Here is a 26342-nt window from a genome sequence, read left to right on the forward strand (position 1 = left end):
AATATATTTTTCTTGCAGCTGGTGGTGTTAGCGCCTATCATCTCAGATAAGGATCCATCCTACACCTGCGCTATTGGTATTCAGACTCTGATTGGTTTGCTGGAAACCGCGCAGTCTAATGACACACTCGGACTGGTCGCGGATTGTATAGCCAGATTAACCCACGCCAGGACAGGTAGCCCTCATCCAGTCACTGTAATAATGCTGCATTATTCATGTCTTTGTGTATATCACAAACTGAACCACTGATTACAACCATCTTAGCTGCTGTGTTTGAGGAGTTCAGGTTCAGCAACAGGAGGACATCCTGCTGTTAGTGAATACTGGGGTGATTCAGGTTGGTTTGCAAAAGCAAACTCCTTTAATGGGCAAAACCATGCTGCACTGCAGGTGGGGAAGATGTAAAATGTGCAGAGAGAGAGTTAGATTTGAGTAAGTTATTTTGTTTCTGTGCAGGGTAAATACTGTCTGCTTTATTCTTACACTTCAATTTAGATTACCGTTTGAACACACCCCACCCAAAATGTAACTCTCTCTGCACGTGTTACATCTGCCCCATCTGCAGTGCAGCGTGGTTCTGTCCATTAAAGAAGGAGTTTGCTTTTGCAAAACAACCTGAATCATCCCCACTGTGTATTTCCTATAAAGTTTTTGTAAAGTGAATTGCTTATATGGAGGTTCTTAGAGAAGCTGGGGTCCACATAACAAACCTCACAGCAGCCCATCTGTTCCTCAGACTGCCAAGTCATTCTGTAGATGAATCAATATATCAGGACTGACATGTCAAACATATAGGTGCACAACAGATTTCTTCATAATATAACAGGGAGAAAAAAAAGACAACGACTCGTAAATTCTTCCACCTGGTGGAGGTTGGATTATAAAATCCATCAGTCTAAAGACAGAGATGCAATAACTGTTCATTTTTCAACATCATTTTAATATTTTTATTATTAACTTACTTATTACCTCCATGTGGTATGCAAATCTGTCCTAAGACCCTATTAAACCCCTTTCACACCGCACATTGCGCCGGGGGGCTAGGTGAAAGCACCAAAGCTTACAACCCGGGTCGTCCAACCCAGCAATTCGACCCGGGTTTTAAGAAGGGTGAAAGCCAGGTCACCCTCTGTATAATGGGCGACCCAGGTTTAATGTGAAAGGACCCCTGGCCAGGCTGACTGGTCGGTAGGGATGAATGCGTTGGACCTGGGGCTGGTTCTTAAAATACAGGGGACCCCTAGTCATTTTCCCCCCCCATATTGTGGGAACCAGCCCCAGCCCTGGAGCGGAACCCCTATCTGGTTGGTTTCTTGATTTTTTTAATAGCAGCCCCGGCACTTTCAGCCTGGTGCTGCCCACGCTTTTTAAAAAAAAAATATTTAAATTTTTTCTATTTTTTTACACACTGCAGCCTGCACGGATCTGACTGATCTGTGCAGACGTGGGGGGTTTTGGGAAGAATTCCCAAAAAACGATATTGCGCTAGTTATTTGAGCAGCCCTGTAATGGTGGGTAGTTACTGTTGGAGGTATTTGCTGCAAGGCAAAAATTACTGGGCGCTTGAAGGGAGGGGGAGGGGAGAGGGTAAGGGAAGGAATTAATAGACTGAGAGTTTGAGTGGAAATGAGAACAGAAGATCAATAATAAATAAAAATTAACTTAAAAATAATAAGAAAAAATAGAAAAAAATAAGAAATAATAAAAATAAATCAAATAAAATTAAATTGTGCGCTTATGTTAACACTCTTAAGTGGTTATTTTGTAGGAGGCACCAGTCCAGTATATATAGCTCACTGTGCTAGTCTAGCCCTAGCATCTAACCTGATAACAGGGGAAGGCAGCGGCGTATCGCCGGTCTGTGTCTTCCGTGTGCGGCGGGCGGCTTCCGGTGACGTCACTTTCGTACGGGACTTGCGGCGTATAGCTGGGGGTGAGAAGTGGGGCACATCCAACAGGATGCTTTTTCAAGGATGGTCTGTTTTAAAAACAATTTTTTTATTTATAGGGACTTTATTGATAAAAACGGAAGTTGTAACTGACAGGTGACTTCCGTTATGGCGGCAACCTCATGGTTTGAATAATCCATTGGAAATGGGGTATTTTTGTTATTCCCACTTTTGCGCATACAAATAAAAAATAAAATAAAAAATATTAAAATAAAGGTACTTGTGTACTTTCACGGCTCCCATTGCATGCCATATGTAGTGGCATGCGATGGGATGCGATTTTTGCAGTTTTTAAGCATTTTTTTTTCCAAAAATCATATTATTTTTATTTTACTTTTATTTTATTTTATTTTTATCCTTATATTTATTTTTAATTTTCTTTAGTTATTTTGGTACTTGTGTACAATCACGGCTCCCACGATGTCCATCGCATAGTAAAAAATCGCATGTGATCGCATCGCATGCGATGCGATCGCATGCGATCTTTAACAGAAATGCATCCAAATGCATTGAAATTTGTATCACACATGTTCAATGGCCCCCAAATGTCATTTTTGAGGCTGTACCACCTCCACTATAAACGCGAACCCGAAGCGTGGCGAGCACAGCGAGGGGCGGTGGTACGCGTGCTACGACCTTTTCATACCCCCACTATCCACGTCGGCGTGGAGTCGAGAATAGAAAGTGTGGCGAGCCCGAAGCGTGGCGAGCGCAGCGGACACCTGTGAAGCCCGCGAGGGGACGCGGATACCTGTGAAGGTATCCGTGTCCCCTCGCGGGGCTCGCTGCGCTCGCCACGCTTCGGGCTTGGTGGCTCGCTGCGCTCGCCACACTTTCTATTCTCAACTCCATGCCGACGTGGATAGTGGGGGTATGAAAAGGTCGTAGGACGCGTACCGCCACCCCTCGCGGGCTCGCTGTGCTCACCATGCTTCGGGTTCGCATTGATAGTGGGGGTGGTACAGCCTCAAAAATGACATTTGGGGGCCATTGAACATGTTTGATACTAATTTCAATGCATTTGGATGCTTTTCTGTTAAAAATCGCATGCGATCACATGCGATGCGATTTTTTACTATGCGATGGACATCGTGGGAGCCGTGATTGTACACAAGTACCAAAATAACTAAAGCAAATAAAAAATAAATATAAGGATAAAAATAAAATAAAAATAATAAAAATATAAGAATTGGAAAATATTAAAAGGCAGCGTTTCTTTGCTCAGAGTGGCAAGAGATTGCTGAGGAAGGTAGATGGGGAATAGGGAAGGGCGGCTGAGTGTTTTTTTGTTTACAGGAAGACTTTTAGTTCAATGTCTATATTGAGTCCTTTTGGCTCTAGGGTGTCCAATAGGAACATCCATTTTGTTTCTGATTTTTTTTTTAAATGTGACTAGGTCTTCTCCTCTCCAGTGTGGTTTGATATTTTGTATTCCCATGAAGATAAGGCCTTTTGATCTGTGCAGACTGCCTATATCAGGGGTCTTCAACCTTTAAGACAGCGTGGGCCACCTAAAAAATCCAGTGAAGCCCGAGGGCCACTGAAATCGCCTACGGAATTTCGGACAGCCCCATAGAATCACAGCTCCCCTATAACGTCAGCACAGTCCTTCATAGATAGTTGGCACAGCCGCCCATACTCAGCACAGAACCCCCCCCCACACACACACACACACACACACACACCCTAATAGTTATCAGCAGCCAATTTGGGTTCCAGTGCAAACAGTAAAATCTGTGCCCCCCCCATATATAATTTAATATTGAATAAATTGCATGCGCCATAGCCGCACTGCCAAAAATGGGTGTGACCTAATTATAAGGGGCGTGGTCTAATTATAACGAGTGTGAACTAGCAGGAAAACAATTACCTGACACCTCTTTTGCAACCTGCATGACCAGACATTGGTTACCGCAGGAATGGTCGTTGTCCTCACACGCTTAAGTTGACTGAAGGCTGCACAATGACATATAAACAATTAAGGCCCACACAGTGAAATAGTATGCCTCACAGATCAAACCCAAACAACGAAAGGCTACTTAAATCAATATACACTGTTTATCCGTAATTCCCATTACACATTGTGCATCACACCATAGTGTCCATTAGACATTATCCACACACCGTAATACCTATTGTACATTTTGTCATACACCATAATGCCCATTACACATTATGCCGCACCGTGATGCCCATTACACATTAATCCGCACAAAATTATGCCCATTGCATATTATGCCCCACACTGATGCCCATTATGCCACAGACCATAATGCCAGCAGTACTCCTGCTTATACATATGATGCTCCAGAAGTGCCCCTCACCTAATGCCCCAGCAGTGCCCCTCACACAATGCCCCAGCAGTGCCCCTCACACACAATGCCCCAGCAGTGCCCCTCACACAATGCCCCAGCAGTGCCCCTCACACACAATGCCCCAGCAGTGCCCCTCACCTAATGCCCCAGCAGTGCCCCTCACACAATGCCCCAGCAGTGCCCCTCACACACAATGCCCCAGCAGTGCCCCTCACACAATGCCCCAGCAGTGCCCCTCACACACAATGCCCCAGCAGTGCCCCTCACACACAATGCCCCAGCAGTGCCCCTCACACACAATGCCCCAGCAGTGCCCCTCACACACAATGCCCCAGCAGTGCCCCTTACACACAATGCCCCAGCAGTGCCCCTCACACACAATGCCCCCAGTAATGCCCCACACACAATGCCCCCAGTAATGCCTGCAGCTTTGCCAGGTCCCCTGCTCCCGCCAGATGTACCGCCTCATCCTGCAGCTTTGACGGGTAACCTGCTTCCACCATCCATGCCTCCTCCTGCAGTTTCGCCGGGTCCCCTCCGCCAGCTGTGCCTCCTCCTCCTGCAGTTCCAGTGCCGGGTCCCCTGCTCCCGCCAGCTGCGTCTCCTCCTCCCGCAGCTTCGCCGGGTCCCAACTCCCCAGCTCGTGACCAGACGTGCCTCCTCCTCCCTCAGCCGCGCTGGATCCACTCCTCTGCCCTGCCTGCAGCCAATGGAAATCGGGTAGGCGGCACCCAAGGGGACTCCATTACACTGCCTCCCTCGGCAGCATTTTCTTTTACTTTAAAAAAAAAAAAATCCTGTGCATGGTGGGCAGGGGGGCCACTGAGATCAGCTCCGCGGGCCACTCGTGGCCCGCGGGCCATGGGTTGAAGACCCCTGGCCTATATGAATTCGTATACATGCGAATGAATATGACGTCGGGGATTACAAAGCAGTCGTATTTGACTGCTTTGTAAATTCCCCTCCGGAACACAAATTTGCATATGGCTAATACAGCCGTATGCAGTCGTAGTCATACGTATTAAGAATACGAAAAATCGTATTCGTATTCTTAGTAAATTTCCCCCATTGTGTCCAATAGAGGTTTGTGTTTATGCCCATATACATAGGAAACCCAATCAGAATCTATTTATTATCTTCTAGAAGGTGCTAAATAAATAAGTAGAATTTGATTGGTTGCTATGGGCAACATCCTATCTTCCACAGAACTCCCATTTTAGTAAATAATCCCCAACAGCACAAACATCAGAGCTGTGTGTTCTGTTACTGTCCTCTGATGAATCAGGTCTCTGCGTAAGCCTCTTATTACAATAACTCACAACTTGCAGGACACCAGGACTGGCACAGGTGGTTTAGGGGAGGGGAATGGAGCTTGCGACAGTATTCTCGGTTTATACCAGCTACCTTTGGGGGCCATCTAGTGGCCATAGATGGGTGGAGCAGATGCTATTATATATTATTAATGATCTCTTGTAACCACTGGCTTACATCCTCCGTCTGTTCCTCCTAGGACTCTCCGCTGCTATGGTGTCCATAGATGTGGTGAACCTGTTATGTTCGCTCCTCTCCAGCCCATCAGAACAGGTGAAAGGATCGGCTGCTATTGTATTATCTTACCTAAGCTTCAATCACCTGGCAGAGCGACAGCTGCTACAGAGGTACCTGGTGTATCTGTATTGGGGGGCTGTGTGTATTGGGGGAGCTGTGTGTATTGGGGGGCTGTGTGTGTATTGGAAGACACACTGCAGAATCAGGGCCAATGAGGCAGCCACGGGAACAGGTTCCGTAGGGGGTGGGAGCTGCAGCCCCTCCAGTTAAAATCACAACACCAGAGACACAGACAGACAGCACCAGAACTCCGGTGCATCCCCCCGTGGGCACCCCCCTCAGGAGCTCTGGTGCTGGCTGTCTGTGTCTCTGACACACTGGTAACCTCCTCTCACCAGGTTTCATGAAGCAGCAGGGCAGACACAGCAACAGCCCAACCCTGTGTGGAGGAGGTCAGCATGTAGTAGATTCCTATTGGAAGCTGCTACTGCTCATCATACTGGGAGCTGGAAACTCCTCCCCCTCTTGGGCTGCCAGTACATGGAGCGATGACAGCAATAGCTTCCAACAGGAAGCCATTCTATGCAAATCGCCAGAGCTACAGTGCTTCCATGGGCTGCTGTCTGTGCAGCCCAGAAGCAATTCTCTACATTGAGCATGCCCAGACTTCAGTGAGTCACTCAGTGTGATGCAGCTGAAGGAAGGTATGCATTGCACCAGGGAGGTGCATGGAGGTTTATTTTATTTGAATAATATTTGTGTGTAGATCTTTATTACGAGTATCATTTTTTTGTACTTTATTTAATATTAAAGTTATTAAAAGTGTGTATTTTGCTCTGTACCTGTGTTTGTGTGCTTATGAGTACAGATGGGGCCGGGCTCATCTTTGCAGGGGATGGCGATGGCGACGCCATCGCCATTCCCTGCTCCGGCGCCATCTGTGTGTCGGAAGGGGACGCGCGCGCACGAGGTGCGCGCGCGTCCCCTTCCGACGGTGCTGCCGTCCCCTTCCGACGGTCGCCCGGTGCCCACACCGGGCGCCCGCACCCCCCCACAGCCTCCTCGGGTCCCCCCAGCCCCCCTCGAGCGGGAGGCGGACAGTATTGCGTCCGCCTCGCCGGCCGGCCGCCCGGATACTGAGACGCGCGTGCGTGGGGGACGCACGCGCGTCTCAGTCAGATGGCGCGCCGTGTTGCTGGCGGATCGCCAGCAGCATGCTGCTGGCGATTCGCCAGCAAGCATAAGGCCGGCGCCGTCTGTACATCATTTATTAACAGTTAATGCACACAAACACTGGTACAGCGCATATCAAACTAATAACCTGCAAATAATTAATGACTGCTTGCAATGAGCAGTACCCAGGAAATTGCAGCCCCCCCTTAAGTCTAAGGTTAGGTCTAAACTGTAGTGGGCTAAAGGACCTCAGGGAGGAGAGGGGGTGGAGAGAGGAGGAGCAAGGTCAGAAGAAGGGTCCCAAACGGACCTTCGCGGGCTCGCTTCGCTCGCCACGCTTCGGGCATGGTTGCTCGCTCTGCTTAGCTCGCCAGATGGTTACTAAAGGCAACCAGTGGTGGTGTGGATAGTGAAGGAGCAAGCCTCCCGGCCTTGCTCCTCCCCTCTGGGCGTGGAAGGTCCTTTAGCCCACTACAATTTAAAGGCAGGAGCCGCCACTGGGTGGGACCAAATACAGGACGCATGTCCACACATGAAATCCGCCCACCTTGTGGATAACTATTGTTCTCTGTTATCAGCCATGGGGTTGAGGAGGTATTCTAAATGTAGACATACATTGAAAGTAGTATGTTAGAACTGTACATATCTGTTGTTAATGGTCGGTTTGATAAAAGGTGCAGAAAAGATCCCGACTTCATGAAGGTTTTAATTTACTACAATAAGAAGAAGAGATTGTCGCAGAGTTTCCTGGAGCGATGGAAACATATGAGAGAGCTGACTCTGCCTCCAGTCAGGTAAATCTATATATTTAAAACAGTATATAGGGGGTTATTCAGATTGCTGCGCTGCTAATTTTCAGAGGCCTGCGATCGGGTATATGCCACCTAGTCAGACTGAAGTCCCATCCCATGCGAGTCTGCAAATTGCTTAGCAATGCGTGCCGCTCCCGTCTAATGATTTCCCAGTGTGTGCAGTCTGTGCGTAGCCCAGGATGCTAACCACTTTGCCATTTGCCTCAAACTGGGTATATATACTGTATATATATATAGCAAGGGAATAATCAGACTCCTGCACCACTCTCCCAGTCCCTAGAGAACTTCTCCCTTTCCTCTGATCCCTAAGTCTGCTGTCTGGGTGCCATCTTCCCTCTCTGTCCTTCCTAAGTCACACCCTCATCGTCTCTTGCCTAGATTACTGTAATGGTGCCCATACACTTATGCGGTTGGATGTGCTGGCGGCGGCAGGGCTCGTCAGTGGCGGCAGAATTTGAAGAAACTATTTAAAACACTGGGCAGCTCTCTGATTGGCTGAAAGAGCTCTCTCAGCCAATCAGTGGCCACACATTCACAATCAGTGTTTTAAATAGTTTTTTTTTTCAAATTCTGCCGCCACTGACAAGCCCTGCCGCCGTCAGCACATCCAACCGCACAAGTGTATGGGCACCATTACAGTAATCTAGGCAAGAAACAATGAGGGTGCGACTTAGGAAGGACAGAGAGGGAAGATGGCTCCCAGACAGCAGACCTAGGGCTGCTGAGCACCATGGCAGCCGGTCCCAGCTCCACCGTCACCCGCCACCAGTGCTCCGGTCCCCTGCTCCCTTAACCGCCACCAACCGCCAAACCACATGCGATCGCTCATGCAATTCGATAAATATGTGCAGCACATAATATTTTTTGATGCGACTGGTGGGCCCGCACATCGTGTTGGCCAACCCATTATTTATGCATGCAATCCTTCAGAAATTGTAGGATTGTATGCAATATCTCCCTAGTGCAGTAGTTGCCAAACTAAACTGAGAACTGTTCTGTTCGCTGCTGAGCCACAGGAGACACGGCGCCTCAACCCCCCACCCCCATGGCGGTGCTGGAGGAGGCAAATGGACATGATCCTCTCCAGGCTACTGCACATGGGCTCGCAGAAGTGGAGGGTGTGCAGTCTCACCAGAGCCGGGAGGTAGGAGAAGGAGCTTGGTACGGGAGGAGGAGGTGGCTGCGTGCACAGTGTCAGCAACGGTAACGATGACAGAGGGAAGGTATCTTCTATGGCACCAAATTCTGTAGTGTAGTTTTATGCCACACTGATACTAAATTTGCTGATGCAGCAATGTTTATGTATACTGTACTTGTCCTCCATTGTAACTGTATCTGTGGGGGCCCCAGAGATATCAGCCTACCAGGGCCCTACATTTCTGTTGCCGGCCCAGCTGTCAACTACTGCATTGTTGCATATTGTAAACTTGGCTTGGGGTTGAGAAGATCAGATGGAGTCAAAATCCTGGTGGTCGGAATCCCGGCGGTCGAAATACAGATGCCGGAATCCCAACCGCCACAATGCCGGCAATTTCTCACTCTATGGGTGTCCACGACACCCATAGAGGTAGAATAAAATAGTGTGCCGAGCGTAGCGAGACACCGGGCCCGCTGCGTGGCGAGCGCAGCGATCCACGGCCCCCCCTTGTCGGTATTTTGGCGGTTGGGATTCCGGCGTCTGTATTTTGACCGCCGGAATTCCAACCGCTGGGATTTCTTACTGAAGCCAAGAAGATAGGACCCCAATTATATTATTGCACCTGGGCTCACCACCCAGAAGTTCCACCACTGTACGGCAGTACGGAACCCTTTGTGTACAATGGCCCCAGCTGATTGAGTAATGCGTACAGTATGAAGCACTAATCTAATATATTCTCACATTAAAGCCCTGTACACACGCTTCGATTTGCTTTTGATTCAATGTTAAGGTGCGTACACACGTACAGATTTTTCTGTCTGATCTATCTGGTGGGAACAAAAACCTTGAAATGTATGGAAGCACATGACAATCAAACATTTCCACCCAAATGCAGGAAAACATAAAAAAATATATGCTTTGATAAATTTGTTATATCAGAATGAATTAAAAAATTTGTCTGACTGATCACTGTCTGTTTTCAAGCGTTTGGGAAAATTTTTTTGATTGTCATTTGCTCCCATACATTTCCAGGTTTTTGTTCCCACCAGATAGATCAGACAGAAAAATCTGTAAGTGTGTACACACCTTTAAATTCAATTTTCTATTAGATCTGGCATTAGATCTTCCCATTCGATTTGGCATTAGATCTGTACTTTTGCATTAGATATCGAATTTGATATACATTCAAGGTACATTGTACACATTCGATTTACTAGATCGAATTCGATATTTCCTTGGCTGTACAGTAGATTTTTCTGTTCGATTTTGTGAAAACGGGAGCGCGCATCGAATCGAATGCAGATCAAAAGTGACACAAAAACCATTCGATTTTGTTTAGGATTCGATTTGATTTTGCTTCTATAAGCAAAATCGAATCGAAAATTGGGAAAAATCGATGCATGTGTACAGGGCTTTAGATAGTAAGCCTATTATAATGTCATTTTTCATGTTTTAGGCGCCCATCAATATTAATGTCAGCTGCTGGCAGTCACACGAAGAACACATCCAAGTTCCAGAGTTCTGCAGGTATTGTAACGGCCGCTGCACCATTATCATCAGTGTAGTGATATTATCTCTCCAGCCAATAGCAGTCACTTACAGATGGGTCCGCAGTACAGTTACATGCTGCTAATTGCAGCGCTGTGATTGGCCTTACATGAGAAGCACACAGCATTGCAGCAGGGTGTGTGTGTGTGTGTGTGTGTGTGTGTGTGTGTGTGTGTGTGTGTGTGTGTGTGTGTAAGGAACGTGGGCTGGGGGCCACCATGTGCTGCAGTTACACATCTGTCTATCTGGGAGTCACAAATCAAGTCTGCTCCATTATATCTGGTTGGCTATATCTTTCTGTACGTTCTCCAGGCGGGTGCATAACTTTGTCATAGGTTTCAAGGCAGGGCCAGTCCTGATTTTACAGGAGGCGTGGCATTCATTTAAACTCTGTCTCCAGTGCCAGTGCCCCAGGCCTCTGCCCATCCTCTGCCTGTTCCTGTTACTCTGACCTCTGCTATGTCTGTGCCTGCGACCCTGACTTCTGCTCTGTCTGTGCCTGTGACCCTGACCTCTGCTATATCTGTGCCTGCGACCCTGACCTCTGCTATATCTGTGCCTGCGAACCTGACCGCTGCTATATCTGTGCCTGCGACCCTGACCTCTGCTATATCTGTGCATGCGACCCTGACCTCTGCTATAGCTGTGCCTGCGAACCTGACCGCTGCTATATCTGTGCCTGCGACCCTGACCTCTGCTATATCTGTGCCTGCGACCCTGACCTCTGCTATAGCTGTGCCTGTGACCCTGACCTCTGCTATATCTGTGACCCTGACCTCTGCTATATCTGTGCCTGCGACCCTGACCTCTGCTATATCTGTGCCTGTGACCCTGACCTCTGCTATATCTGTGACCCTGACCTCTGCTATATGTGTGCCTGCGACCCTGACCACTGCTAAATCTGTGCCTGCGACCCTGACCTCTGCTATATCTGTGTCTGCGACCCTGACCGCTGCTATATCTGTACCTGTGACCCTGACCTCTGCTATATCTGTGACCCTGACCTCTGCTATATCTGTGCCTGTGACCCTGACCTCTGCTATATCTGTGCCTGTGACCCTGACCTCTGCTATAAGTGTGCCTGCGACCCTGACCTCTGCTATATCTGTGTCTGCGACCCTGACCTCTGCTATATCTGTGCCTGTGACCCTGACCTCTGCTATATCTGTGCCTGTGACCCTGACCTCTGCTATATCTGTGACCCTGACCTCTGCTATATTTGTGCCTGCGACCCTGACCTCTGCTATATCTGTGTCTGCGACCCTGACCTCTGCTATATCTGTGCCTGCGACCCTGACCTCTGCTATATCTGTGTCTGCGACCCTGACCTCTGCTATATTTGTGCCTGTGACCCTGACCTCTGCTATATCTGTGTCTGCGACCCTGACCTCTGCTATATCTGTGCCTGTGACCATGACCTCTGCTATATTTGTGACCCTGACCTCTGCTATATGTGTGCCTGCGACCCTGACCACTGCTAAATCTGTGCCTGCGACCCTGACCTCTGCTATATCTGTGCCTGTGACCATGACCTCTGCTATATCTGTGCCTGCGACCCTGACCTCTGCTATATCTGTGCCTGCGACCCTGACCTCTGCTATATCTGTGCCTGCGACCCTGACCTCTGCTATATCTGTGCCTGTGACCCTGACCTCTGCTATATCTGTGACCCTGACCTCTGCTATATGTGTGCCTGCGACCCTGACCACTGCTAAATCTGTGCCTGCGACCCTGACCTCTGCTATATCTGTGCCTGCGACCCTGACCTCTGCTATATCTGTGTCTGCGACCCTTACCGCTGCTATATCTGTACCTGTGACCCTGACCTCTGCTATATCTGTGACCCTGACCTCTGCTATATTTGTGCCTGCGACCCTGACCTCTGCTATATCTGTGCCTGTGACCCTGACCTCTGCTATATGTGTGCCTGCGACCCTGACCTCTGCTCTATCTGTGGCTGCGACCCTTACCTCTGCTATATCTGTTCCTGTTACTCTGACCTCTGCTATATCTGTGACTGCGACCCTGACCTCTGCTATATCTGTGACCCTGACCTCTGCTATATCTGTACCTGCGACCCTGACCTCTGCTATATCTGTGACCCTGACCTCTGCTCTATCTGTACCTGCGACCCTGACCTCTGCTCTATCTGTGCCTGTGCCCCTGACCTCTGCTCTATCTGTGCCTGCGACTCTGACCTCTGCTATATCTGTGCCTGCGAACCTGACCTCTGCTATGTCTGTGCCTGCGACCCTGACCTCTGCTATGTCTGTGCCTGCGACCCTGACCTTTGCTCTCTCTGTGCCTGTGACCCTGACCCCTGCTATATTTGTGCCTGCGACCCTGACCTCTGCTATATTTGTGCCTGCGACCCTGACCTCTGCTATATCTGAGCCTGTGACCCTGGCCTCTGCTATATCTGTGCCTGTGACCCTGACCTCTTCTATATCTGTGCCTGTGACCCTGACCTCTGCTCTATCTGTGCCTGCGACCCTGACCTCTGCTATATCTGTTCCTGTTACTTTGACCTCTGCTATATCTGTGACTGCGACCCTGACCTCTGCTATATCTGTGACCCTGACCTCTGCTATATCTGTACCTGCGACCCTGACCTCTGCTATATCTGTGACCCTGACCTCTGCTCTATCTGTACCTGCGACCCTGACCTCTGCTCTATCTGTGCCCCTGACCTCTGCTATATCTGTGCCTGTGCCCCTGACCTTAGCTCTATCTGTGCCTGCGACTCTGACCTCTGCTATATTTGTGCCTGCGAACCTGACCTCTGCTATGTCTGTGCCTGCGACCCTGACCTCTGCTATATCTGTGCCTGTGACCCTGACCTCTGCTATATCTGTGCCTGCGACCCTGACCGCTGCTATATCTGTGCCTGCGACCCTGACCTCTGCTATATCTGTGCCTGCGACCCTGACCTCTGCTATATCTGTGCCTGCGACCCTGACCTCTGCTATATCTGTGCCTGTGACCCTGACCTCTGCTATATCTGTGACCCTGACCTCTGCTATATGTGTGCCTCTGACCCTGACCACTGCTAAATCTGTGCCTGCGACCCTGACCTCTGCTATATCTGTGCCTGCGACCCTGACCTCTGCTATATCTGTGCCTGTGACCCTGACCTCTGCTATATCTGTGACCCTGACCTCTGCTATATGTGTGCCTGTGACCCTGACCTCTGCTATATTTGTGCCTGCGACCCTGACCTCTGCTATATCTGTGCCTGTGACCCTGACCTCTGCTATATGTGTGCCTGCGACCCTGACCTCTGCTCTATCTGTGCCTGCGACCCTGACCTCTGCTATGTCTGTGCCTGCGACTCTGACCTTTGCTCTCTCTGTGCCTGTGACCCTGACCCCTGCTATATTTGTGCCTGCGACCCTGACCTCTGCTATATTTGTGCCTGCGACCCTGACCTCTGTTATATCTGTGCCTGCGACCCTGACCTCTGCGATATTTGTGCCTGCGACCCTGACCTCTGCTATATCTGTGCCTGTGAGACCTCTGCTATATTTGTGCCTGCTACCCTGACCTCTGCTATATCTGTGCCTGCGACCCTGACCTCTGCTATATCTGTGTCTGCGACCCTGACCGCTGCTATATCTGTGCCTGCGACCCTGACCTCTGCTATATCTGTGCCTGCGACCCTGACCTCTGCTATATCTGACTGTGCCTGCGACCCTGACCTCTGCTATATCTGTGCCTGCGACCCTGACCTCTGCTATATCTGTGCCTGTGACCCTGAACTCTGCTATATCTGTGACCCTGACCTCTGCTATATGTGTGCCTGCGACCCTGACCACTGCTAAATCTGTGCCTGCGACCCTGACCTCTGCTATATCTGTGCCTGTGACCCTGAACTCTGCTATATCTGTGTCTGCAACCCTGACCGCTGCTATATCTGTACCTGTGACCCTGACCTCTGCTATATCTGTGACCCGGACCTCTGCTATATCTGTGCCTGTGACCCTGACCTCTGCTATATCTGTGACTCTGACCTCTGCTATATCTGTGACTGCGACCCTGACCTCTGCTATATCTGAGCCTGTGACCCTGGCCTCTGCTATATCTGTGCCTGTGACCCTGGCCTCTTCTATATCTGTGCCTGTGACCCTGACCTCTGCTCTATCTGTGCCTGCGACCCTGACCTCTGCTATATCTGTTCCTGTTACTTTGACCTCTGCTATATCTGTGACTGCGACCCTGACCTCTGCTATATCTGTACCTGCGACCCTGACCTCTGCTATATCTGTGACCCTGACCTCTGCTCTATCTGTACCTGCGACCCTGACCTCTGCTCTATCTGTGCCTGTGCCCCTGACCTCTGCTGTATCTGTGCCTGTGCCCCTGACCTTAGCTCTATCTGTGCCTGCGACTCTGACCTCTGCTATATCTGTGCCTGCGAACCTGACCTCTGCTATGTCTGTGCCTGCGACCCTGACCTCTGCTATATCTGTGCCTGTGACCCTGACCTCTGCTATATCTGTGCCTGCGACCCTGACCGCTGCTATATCTGTGCCTGCGACCCTGACCTCTGCTATATCTGTGCCTGCGACCCTGACCTCTGCTATATCTGTGCCTGCGACCCTGACCTCTGCTATATCTGTGCCTGTGACCCTGACCTCTGCTATATCTGTGACCCTGACCTCTGCTATATGTGTGCCTGCGACCCTGACCACTGCTAAATCTGTGCCTGCGACCCTGACCTCTGCTATATCTGTGCCTGCGACCCTGACCTCTGCTATATCTGTGTCTGCGACCCTTACCGCTGCTATATCTGTACCTGTGACCCTGACCTCTGCTATATCTGTGACCCTGACCTCTGCTATATTTGTGCCTGCGACCCTGACCTCTGCTATATCTGTGCCTGTGACCCTGACCTCTGCTATATGTGTGCCTGCGACCCTGACCTCTGCTCTATCTGTGCCTGCGACCCTTACCTCTGCTATATCTGTTCCTGTTACTCTGACCTCTGCTATATCTGTGACTGCGACCCTGACCTCTGCTATATCTGTGACCCTGACCTCTGCTATATCTGTACCTGCGACCCTGACCTCTGCTATATCTGTGACCCTGACCTCTGCTCTATCTGTACCTGCGACCCTGACCTCTGCTCTATCTGTGCCTGTGCCCCTGACCTCTGCTCTATCTGTGCCTGCGACTCTGACCTCTGCTATATCTGTGCCTGCGAACCTGACCTCTGCTATGTCTGTGCCTGCGACCCTGACCTCTGCTATGTCTGTGCCTGCGACCCTGACCTTTGCTCTCTCTGTGCCTGTGACCCTGACCCCTGCTATATTTGTGCCTGCGACCCTGACCTCTGCTATATTTGTGCCTGCGACCCTGACCTCTGTTATATCTGTGCCTGCGACCCTGACCTCTGCGATATTTGTGCCTGCGACCCTGACCTCTGCTATATCTGTGCCTGTGAGACCTCTGCTATATTTGTGCCTGCTACCCTGACCTCTGCTATATCTGTGCCTGCGACCCTGACCTCTGCTATATCTGTGTCTGCGACCCTGACCGCTGCTATTTCTGTACCTGTGACCCTGACCTCTGCTATATCTGTGACCCTGACCCCTGCTATATGTGTGCCTGTGACCCTGACCTCTGCTCTATCTGTGCCCCTGACCTCTGCTATATTTGTGCCTGCGACCCTGACCTCTGCTATATCTGTGCCTGTGACCATGACCTCTGCTATATCTGTGTCTGCAACCCTGACCGCTGCTATATCTGTACCTGTGACCCTGACCTCTGCTATATCTGTGACCCGGACCTCTGCTATATCTGTGCCTGTGACCCTGACCTTTGCTATATCTGTGACTCTGACCTCTGCTATATCTGTGACTGCGACCCTGACCTCTGCTATATCTGTGCCGGCGACTCTGACCTCTGCTATATCTGTGCCTGCGAAGCTGACCTCTGCTATGTCTGTGCCTTCGACCCTGACCTCTGCTATATCTGTGCCTGTGACCCTGACCTCTGCTATATCTGTGCCTGCGACCCTGACCGCTGCTATATCTGTGCCTGCGACCCTGACCTCTGCTATATCTGTGCCTGCGACCCTGACCTCGCTATATCTGTGCCTGCGACCCTGACCTCTGCTATATCTGTGCCTACGACCCTGACCTCTGCTATATCTGTGCCTGTGACCCTGAACTCTGCTATATCTGTGACCCTGACCTCTGCTATATGTGTGCCTGCGACCCTGACCACTGCTAAAACTGTGCCTGCGACCCTGACCTCTGCTATATCTGTGCCTGCGACCCTGACCTCTGCTATATCTGTGTCTGCGACCCTGACCGCTGCTATATCTGTACCTGTGACCCTGACCTCTGCTATATCTGTGACCCTGACCTCTGCTATATTTGTGCCTGCGACCCTGACCTCTGCTATATCTGTGCCTGTGACCCTGACCTCTGCTATATGTGTGCCTGCGACCCTGACCTCTGCTATATCTGTGTCTTAGACCCTGACCTCTGCTATATCTGTGACCCTGACCTCTGCTATATCTGTGCCTGTGACCCTGACCTCTGCTATATCTGTGACTCTGACCTCTGCTATATCTGTGACTGCGACCCTGACCTCTGCTATATCTGAGCCTCTGACCCTGACCGCTGCTATATCTGTGCCTGCGACCCTGACCTCTGCTATATCTGTGCCTGCGACCCTGACCTCTGCTATATCTGACTGTGCCTGCGACCCTGACCTCTGCTATATCTGTGCCTGCGACCCTGACCTCTGCTATATCTGTGCCTGTGACCCTGAACTCTGCTATATCTGTGACCCTGACCTCTGCTATATGTGTGCCTGCGACCCTGACCACTGCTAAATCTGTGCCTGCGACCCTGACCTCTGCTATATCTGTGCCTGCGACCCTGACCTCTGCTATATCTGTGCCTGCGACCCTGACCTCTGCTATATCTGTGTCTGCGACCCTGACCGCTGCTATATCTGTACCTGTGACCCTGACCTCTGCTATATCTGTGACCCTGACCTCTGCTATATTTGTGCCAGCGACCCTGACCTCTGCTATATCTGTGCCTGTGACACTGACCTCTGCTTTATGTGTGCCTGCGACCCTGACCTCTGCTATATCTGTGTCTGAAACCCTGACCTCTGCTATATCTGTGCCTGTGACCATGAACTCTGCTATATCTGTGTCTGCACCCCTGACCGCTGCTATATCTGTACCTGTGACCCTGACCTCTGCTATATCTGTGCCTGCGACCCTGACCTCTGCTATATCTGTGTCTGCGACCCTGACCGCTGCTATATCTGTACCTGTGACCCTGACCTCTGCTATATCTGTGACCCTGACCTCTGCTATATCTGTGACTGACCTCTGCTATATCTGTGACTGCGACCCTGACCTCTGCTATATCTGAGCCTGTGACCCTGGCCTCTGCTATATCTGTGCCTGTGACCCTGACCTCTTCTATATCTGAGCCTGTGACACTGACCTCTGCTCTATCTGTGCCTGCGACCCTGACCTCTGCTATATGTGTGCCTGTGACCCTGACCTCTGCTCTATCTGTGCCCCTGACCTCTGCTATATCTGTACCTGCGACCCTGACCTCTGCTATATCTGCGACCCTGACCTCTGCTCTATCTGTACCTGCGACCCTGACCTCTGCTCTATCTGTGCCTGTGCCCCTCACCTCTGCTATATCTGTGCCTGTGCCCCTGACCTCTGCTCTATCTGTGCCTGCGACTCTGACCTCTGCTATATCTGTGCCTGCAAACCTGACCTCTGCTATGTCTGTGCCTGCGACCCTGACCTTTGCTCTCTCTGTGCCTGTGACCCTGACCTCTGCTATATTTGTGCCTGCCACCCTGACCTCTGCTATATTTGTGCCTGCGACCCTGACCTCTGTTATATCTGTGCCTGTGACCCCGACCTCTGCTATATTTGTGCCTGCGACCCTGACCTCTGCTATATCTGTGCCTGTGACCCTGACCTCTGCTATATTTGTGCCTGCTACCCTGACCTCTGCTATATCTGTGCCTGCGACCCTGACCTCTGCTATATCTGTGTCTGCGACCCTGACCGCTGCTATATCTGTACCTGTGACCCTGACCTCTGCTATATGTGTGCCTGTGACCCTGACCTCTGCTCTATCTGTGCCCCTGACCTCTGCTATATCTGTGCCTGCGACCCTGACCTCTGCTATATCTGTGCCTGTGACCCTGACCTCTGCTATATGTGTGCCTGCGACCCTGACCTCTGCTATATCTGTGTCTGCGACCCTGACCTCTGCTATATCTGTGCCTGTGACCCTGACCTCTGCTATATCTGTGCCTGCGACCCTGACCTCTGCTATATCTGTGCCTGCGACCCTGACCTCTGCTATATCTGTGCCTGTGACCCTGACCTCTGCTATATCTGTGACCCTGACCTCTGCTATATCTGTGACTGCGACCCTGACCTCTGCTATATCTGTGCCTGTGACCCTGACCTCTGCTATATCTGTCCTGGGACCCTGACCTCTGCTATATCTGTGTCTGCGACCCTGACCGCTGCTATATCTGTACCTGTGACCCTGACCTCAGCTATATCTGTGACCCTGACCTCTGCTATATCTGTGCCTGTGACCATGACCTCTGCTATATCTGTGACTCTGACCTCTGCTATATCTGTGACTGCGACCCTGACCTCTGCTATATCTGTGCCTGTGACCCTGGCCTCTGCTATATCTGTGCCTGCGACCCTGACCTCTGCTATATCTGTGCCTGCGACCCTGACCTCTGCTATATCTGTGCCTGCGACCCTGACCTCTGCTATATCTGTGTCTGCGACCCTGACCGCTGCTATATCTGTACCTGTGACCCTGACCTCTGCTATATCTGTGACCCTGACCTCTGCTATATTTGTGCCAGCGACCCTGACCTCTGCTATATCTGTGCCTGTGACACTGACCTCTGCTTTATGTGTGCCTGCGACCCTGACCTCTGCTATATCTGTGTCTGAAACCCTGACCTCTGCTATATCTGTGCCTGTGACCATGAACTCTGCTATATCTGTGTCTGCACCCCTGACCGCTGCTATATCTGTACCTGTGACCCTGACCTCTGCTATATCTGTGCCTGCGACCCTGACCTCTGCTATATCTGTGTCTGCGACCCTGACCGCTGCTATATCTGTACCTGTGACCCTGACCTCTGCTATATCTGTGACCCTGACCTCTGCTATATCTGTGACTGACCTCTGCTATATCTGTGACTGCGACCCTGACCTCTGCTATATCTGAGCCTGTGACCCTGGCCTCTGCTATATCTGTGCCTGTGACCCTGACCTCTTCTATATCTGAGCCTGTGACACTGACCTCTGCTCTATCTGTGCCTGCGACCCTGACCTCTGCTATATGTGTGCCTGTGACCCTGACCTCTGCTCTATCTGTGCCCCTGACCTCTGCTATATCTGTACCTGCGACCCTGACCTCTGCTATATCTGCGACCCTGACCTCTGCTCTATCTGTACCTGCGACCCTGACCTCTGCTCTATCTGTGCCTGTGCCCCTCACCTCTGCTATATCTGTGCCTGTGCCCCTGACCTCTGCTCTATCTGTGCCTGCGACTCTGACCTCTGCTATATCTGTGCCTGCAAACCTGACCTCTGCTATGTCTGTGCCTGCGACCCTGACCTTTGCTCTCTCTGTGCCTGTGACCCTGACCTCTGCTATATTTGTGCCTGCCACCCTGACCTCTGCTATATTTGTGCCTGCGACCCTGACCTCTGTTATATCTGTGCCTGTGACCCCGACCTCTGCTATATTTGTGCCTGCGACCCTGACCTCTGCTATATCTGTGCCTGTGACCCTGACCTCTGCTATATTTGTGCCTGCTACCCTGACCTCTGCTATATCTGTGCCTGCGACCCTGACCTCTGCTATATCTGTGTCTGCGACCCTGACCGCTGCTATATCTGTACCTGTGACCCTGACCTCTGCTATATGTGTGCCTGTGACCCTGACCTCTGCTCTATCTGTGCCCCTGACCTCTGCTATATCTGTGCCTGCGACCCTGACCTCTGCTATATCTGTGCCTGTGACCCTGACCTCTGCTATATGTGTGCCTGCGACCCTGACCTCTGCTATATCTGTGTCTGCGACCCTGACCTCTGCTATATCTGTGCCTGTGACCCTGACCTCTGCTATATCTGTGCCTGCGACCCTGACCTCTGCTATATCTGTGCCTGCGACCCTGACCTCTGCTATATCTGTGCCTGTGACCCTGACCTCTGCTATATCTGTGACCCTGACCTCTGCTATATCTGTGACTGCGACCCTGACCTCTGCTATATCTGTGCCTGTGACCCTGACCTCTGCTATATCTGTCCTGGGACCCTGACCTCTGCTATATCTGTGTCTGCGACCCTGACCGCTGCTATATCTGTACCTGTGACCCTGACCTCAGCTATATCTGTGACCCTGACCTCTACTATATCTGTGCCTGTGACCATGACCTCTGCTATATCTGTGACTCTGACCTCTGCTATATCTGTGACTGCGACCCTGACCTCTGCTATATCTGTGCCTGTGACCCTGGCCTCTGCTATATCTGTGCCTGTGACCCTGACCTCTGCTCTATCTGTGCCTGCGACTCTGACCTCTGCTATATCTGTGCCTGCAAACCTGACCTCTGCTATGTCTGTGCCTGCGACCCTGACCTTTGCTCTCTCTGTGCCTGTGACCCTGACCTCTGCTATATTTGTGCCTGCCACCCTGACCTCTGCTATATTTGTGCCTGCCACCCTGACCTCTGTTATATCTGTGCCTGTGACCCTGACCTCTGCTATATTTGTGCCTGCGACCCCCACCTCTGCTATATCTGTGCCTGTGACCCTGACCTCTGCTATATTTGTGCCTGCTACCCTGACCTCTGCTATATCTGTGCCTGCGACCCTGACCTCTGCTATATCTGTGTCTGCGACCCTGACCGCTGCTATATCTGTACCTGTGACCCTGACCTCTGCTATATGTGTGCCTGTGACCCTGACCTCTGCTCTATCTGTGCCCCTGACCTCTGCTATATCTGTGCCTGCGACCCTGACCTCTGCTATATCTGTGCCTGTGACCCTGACCTCTGCTATATGTGTGCCTGCGACCCTGACCTCTGCTATATCTGTGTCTGCGACCCTGACCTCTGCTATATCTGTGCCTGTGACCCTGACCTCTGCTATATCTGTGCCTGCGACCCTGACCTCTGCTATATCTGTGCCTGCGACCCTGACCTCTGCTATATCTGTGCCTGTGACCCTGACCTCTGCTATATCTGTGACCCTGACCTCTGCTATATCTGTGACTGCGACCCTGACCTCTGCTATATCTGTGCCTGTGACCCTGACCTCTGCTATATCTGTCCTGCGACCCTGACCTCTGCTATATCTGTGTCTGCGACCCTGACCGCTGCTATATCTGTACCTGTGACCCTGACCTCAGCTATATCTGTGACCCTGACCTCTGCTATATCTGTGCCTGTGACCATGACCTCTGCTATATCTGTGACTCTGATCTCTGCTATATCTGTGACTGCGACCCTGACCTCTGCTATATCTGTGCCTGTGACCCTGGCCTCTGCTATATCTGTGCCTGTGACCCTGACCTCTGCTATATCTGTGCCTGTGACCCTGACCTCTGCTATATCTGTGCCTGTGACCCTGACCTCTGCTATATCTGTGCCTGTGCCCCTGACCTCTGCTATATCTGTACCTGCGACCCTGACCTCTGCTATATCTGTTCCTGTTACTCTGACCTCTGCTATATCTGTACCTGCGACCCTGACCCCTGCTATATCTGTGACTGCGACCCTGACCTCTGCTATATCTGTGACCCTGACCTCTGCTATATCTGTATCTGTGACCCTGACCTCTGCTATATCTGTGACCCTGGCCTCTGCTCTATCTGTGCCTGCGCCCCTGACCTCTGCTCTATCTGTGCCTGCGCCCCTGACCTCTGCTCTATCTGTGCCTGCGCCCCTGACCTCTGCTATATCTGTGCCTGCGACCCTGACCTCTGCTATGTCTGTGCCTGCGACCCTGACCTCTGCTATGTCTTTGCCTGCGACCCTGACCTCTGCTATATTTGTGCCTGCGACCCTGACCTCTGCTATATCTGTGCCTGCGACCCTGACATCTGCTATATCTGTGCCTGCGACCCTGACCTCTGCTATATCTGTGCCTGTGACCCTGACCTCTGCTATATCTGTGCCTGTGACCCTGACCTCTGCTATATCTGTGCCTGCGACCCTGACCTCTGCTATATCTGTGCCTGCGACCCTGACCTCTGCTATATCTGTGCCTGCGACCCTGACCTCTGCTATATCTGTGCCTGTGACCCTGACCTCTGCTATATCTGTGCCTGTGACCCTGACCTCTGCTATATCTGTGCCTGCGACCCTGACCTCTGCTATATCTGTGCCTGCGACCCTGACCTCTGCTATATCTGTGCCTGCGACCCTGACCTCTGCTATATCTGTGCCTGTGACCCTGACCTCTGCTACAGGTATATCTGTGCCTGCGACCCTGACCTCTGCTATCTCTGTGCCTGCGACCCTGACCTCTGCTATGTCTGTACCTGCGACCCTGACCTTTGCTCTGTCTGTGCCTGCGACCCTGACCTCTGCTATATTTGTGCCTGTGACCCTGACCGCTGCTATATCTGTGCCTGTGACCCTGACCTCTTCTCTATCTGTACCTGCGACCCTGACCTCTGCTATATCTGTGCCTGTGACCCTGACCTCTGCTCTATCTGTACCTGCGACCCTGACCTCTGCTATGTCTGTGCCTGCGACCCTGACCTCTGCTATGTCTTTGCCTGCGACCCTGACCTCTGCTATATTTGTGCCTGCGACCCTGACCTCTGCTATATCTGTGCCTGCGACCCTGACATCTGCTATATCTGTGCCTGCGACCCTGACCTCTGCTATATCTGTGCCTGTGACCCGGACCTCTGCTATATCTGTGCCTGTGACCCTGACCTCTGCTATATCTGTGCCTGCGACCCTGACCTCTGCTATATCTGTGCCTGCGACCCTGACCTCTGCTATATCTGTGCCTGCGACCCTGACCTCTGCTATATCTGTGCCTGCGACCCTGACCTCTGCTATATCTGTGCCTGTGACCCTGACCTCTGCTATATCTGTGCCTGCGACCCTGACCTCTGCTATATCTGTGCCTGCGACCCTGACCTCTGCTATATCTGTGCCTGCGACCCTGACCTCTGCTATATCTGTGCCTGTGACCCTGACCTCTGCTATATCTGTGCCTGCGACCCTGACCTCTGCTATCTCTGTGCCTGCGACCCTGACCTCTGCTATGTCTGTACCTGCGACCCTGACCTTTGCTCTGTCTGTGCCTGCGACCCTGACCTCTGCTATATTTGTGCCTGTGACCCTGACCGCTGCTATATCTGTGCCTGTGACCCTGACCTCTTCTCTATCTGTACCTGCGACCCTGACCTCTGCTATATCTGTGCCTGTGACCCTGACCTCTGCTCTATCTGTACCTGCGACCCTGACCTCTGCTATATCTGTGCCTGCGACCCTGACCTCTGCTATATCTGTGCCTGCGACCCTGACATCTGCTATATCTGTGCCTGCGACCCTGACCTCTGCTATATCTGTGCCTGTGACCCTGACCTCTGCTATATCTGTGCCTGCGACCCTGACCTCTGCTATATTTGTGCCTGCGACCCTGACCTCTGCTATATCTGTGCCTGTGACCCTGACCTCTGCTATATCTGTGCCTGCGACCCTGACCTCTGCTATATTTGTGCCTGCGACCCTGACCTCTGCTATATCTGTGCCTGCGACCCTGACCTCTGCTATATCTGTGCCTGCGACCCTGACCTCTGCTATATCTGTGCCTGCGACCCTGACCTCTGCTATCTCTGTGCCTGCGACCCTGACCTCTGCTATATCTGTGCCTGTGACCCTGACCTCTGCTATATCTGTGCCTGCGACCCTGACCTCTGCTATGTCTGTACCTGCGACCCTGACCTTTGCTCTGTCTGTGCCTGCGACCCTGACCTCTGCTATATTTGTGCCTGTGACCCTGACCGCTGCTATATCTGTGCCTGTGACCCTGACCTTTTCTCTATCTGTACCTGCGACCCTGACCTTTGCTCTGTCTGTGCCTGTGACCCTGACCTCTGCTATATCTGTGCCTGCGACCCTGACCTCTGCTATGTCTGTACCTGCGACCCTGACCTCTGCTATATCTGTACCTGCAACCCTGACCTCTGCTATATCTGCACATGTGCTTGTGGCCTTGATCTCGTCCGATTTAGCACCTGTGTCTGTGACTCTGATCTCTGTTTGATCTGCACCAGTGACCCTGACCTTAATTACATCTGACCTGTCTGCTGTTTGTTTACAGTGTTTACTGTTTGGAGTCCTTCAGCCCTTATGGTGTGTACACACGGGTACAATCACTTTGCGATTCTGACTATATAGTCAGAATCGCACCGGTATCGCACGCAGATCGCATGCAGATCGCAAGGGTTTTAACTCTTGCGATCCCGATGCGCGCTCCCGTATCGCACGGCAGAAAGTCTTGGCTGCCTTGACTATATAGTGCAGATCTGCACTATATAGTCAAAATTGTATGCAGATCGCCTGCATGCCGTGCAATCCGATCGCATCAGGGATCGCATCGCACGCCACATCTCAGGTGTGTACACACCATTACACTGCTGATGTAAACTTGTACATCCCAACATGACCCTCTCCAGGAGGGACACATGCTCTGTTTCTGGACTTCACTCTTGATGTATGACTGCCATCACCTGTGTTGAAATACCTTTCTCGTCAATTAACCTGTTCAATACAGGTGATGGCAATCATACATTAAGAGGAAAGCCCAGGAACAGAGCATTGTGTCCCTCCTGGAGAGGGTCATGTTGGAAGGTATGCATATAAATGTATTGCAGGTATATTGATTCTCGTCCAGGTATTTGCATTCTGCCCCTGGTGTCTTTAGGTATGACTGTATCATTTGTCACTGTCACTGACCCTTCTTCTCCTTCTAGGACGCTGTGTTGTCATTCTTCCATCTGAAGACTTCTCCGGTTATCATCCAGGGGATGCAACAAAAAGAAACCACCTGTTATCACTGTAACATTGTCCTGGTTACTACACCAGGATTGCCTACCTGACCCTCTCCATGAGGGAGAAAATGCTCTGTTCCTGGACTTCCCTGGTAATGTATGATTGCCATCACCTGTGGGGAGCTAGGTAATTGATAAGAAAGGCGTTTCACCACAGGTGATGGCAATCATACATTACCAGGGAAGGCCAAGAACAGAGCATTTTCTCCCTGAAGGAGAGGGTCAGGTAGGCAATCCTGTGCAACACAGCTGTAATGATACAATACCAGTGATCACCGGCAGCAATCACATACCAGTAACCTGCAGCACTTATCCTATAACATACCAGTGATCGCCTGCAGCACTAATCCTATAACATACCAGTGATCCCCTGCAGCGCTAATCCTATCACATACCAGTGATCCCCTGCAGCGCTAATCCTATCACATACCAGTGATCCCCTGCAGCACTAATCCTATCACATACCAGTGATCACCTGCAGCGCTAATCCCATCACATACCAGTGGTCACCTGCAGCGCTAATCCTATCACATACCAGTGATCCCCTGCAGCTAATCCCATCGCATACCAGGGATCCCCTGCAGCTAATCCTATCACATACCAGTGATCACCTGCAGCGCTAATCCTATCACATACCAGGGATCCCCTGCAGCTAATCCTATCACATACCAGTGATCGCCTGCAGCACTAATCCTGTCACAATCCAGTGGACAATATCGAACACCCTTAGGTCCATCTGT

At 51.2% G+C, this 26342-nt stretch overlaps 1 protein-coding gene across 2 annotated transcripts in view; it reads left to right on the plus strand.

The window, feature by feature from the left end:
- Window positions 1-25686, plus strand: part of LOC146045453 (uncharacterized) — a 39270-nt gene extending 13584 nt beyond the window's left edge. Inside the window, exons 6-10 of one of the 2 annotated variants that reach the window (XM_083164282.1) lie at window positions 19-175; window positions 5775-5922; window positions 7660-7779; window positions 10392-10462; window positions 25525-25686. In XM_083164282.1, coding sequence (XP_083020408.1) covers window positions 19-175; window positions 5775-5922; window positions 7660-7779; window positions 10392-10462; window positions 25525-25613 — 585 coding nt within the window. In that variant the 3' untranslated portion in view covers window positions 25614-25686. The remainder of the gene's footprint in view (window positions 1-18; window positions 176-5774; window positions 5923-7659; window positions 7780-10391; window positions 10463-25524) is intronic. The other variant, XM_083164283.1, reaches the window with a different exon arrangement.
- Window positions 25687-26342: the final 656 nt, after the last annotated feature.

This window comes from Crinia signifera, chromosome 11 (assembly GCF_055691185.1).
Source record: "Crinia signifera chromosome 11, ASM5569118v1, whole genome shotgun sequence".
In the NCBI taxonomy this organism is placed as follows: Eukaryota; Metazoa; Chordata; class Amphibia; order Anura; family Myobatrachidae; genus Crinia; species Crinia signifera.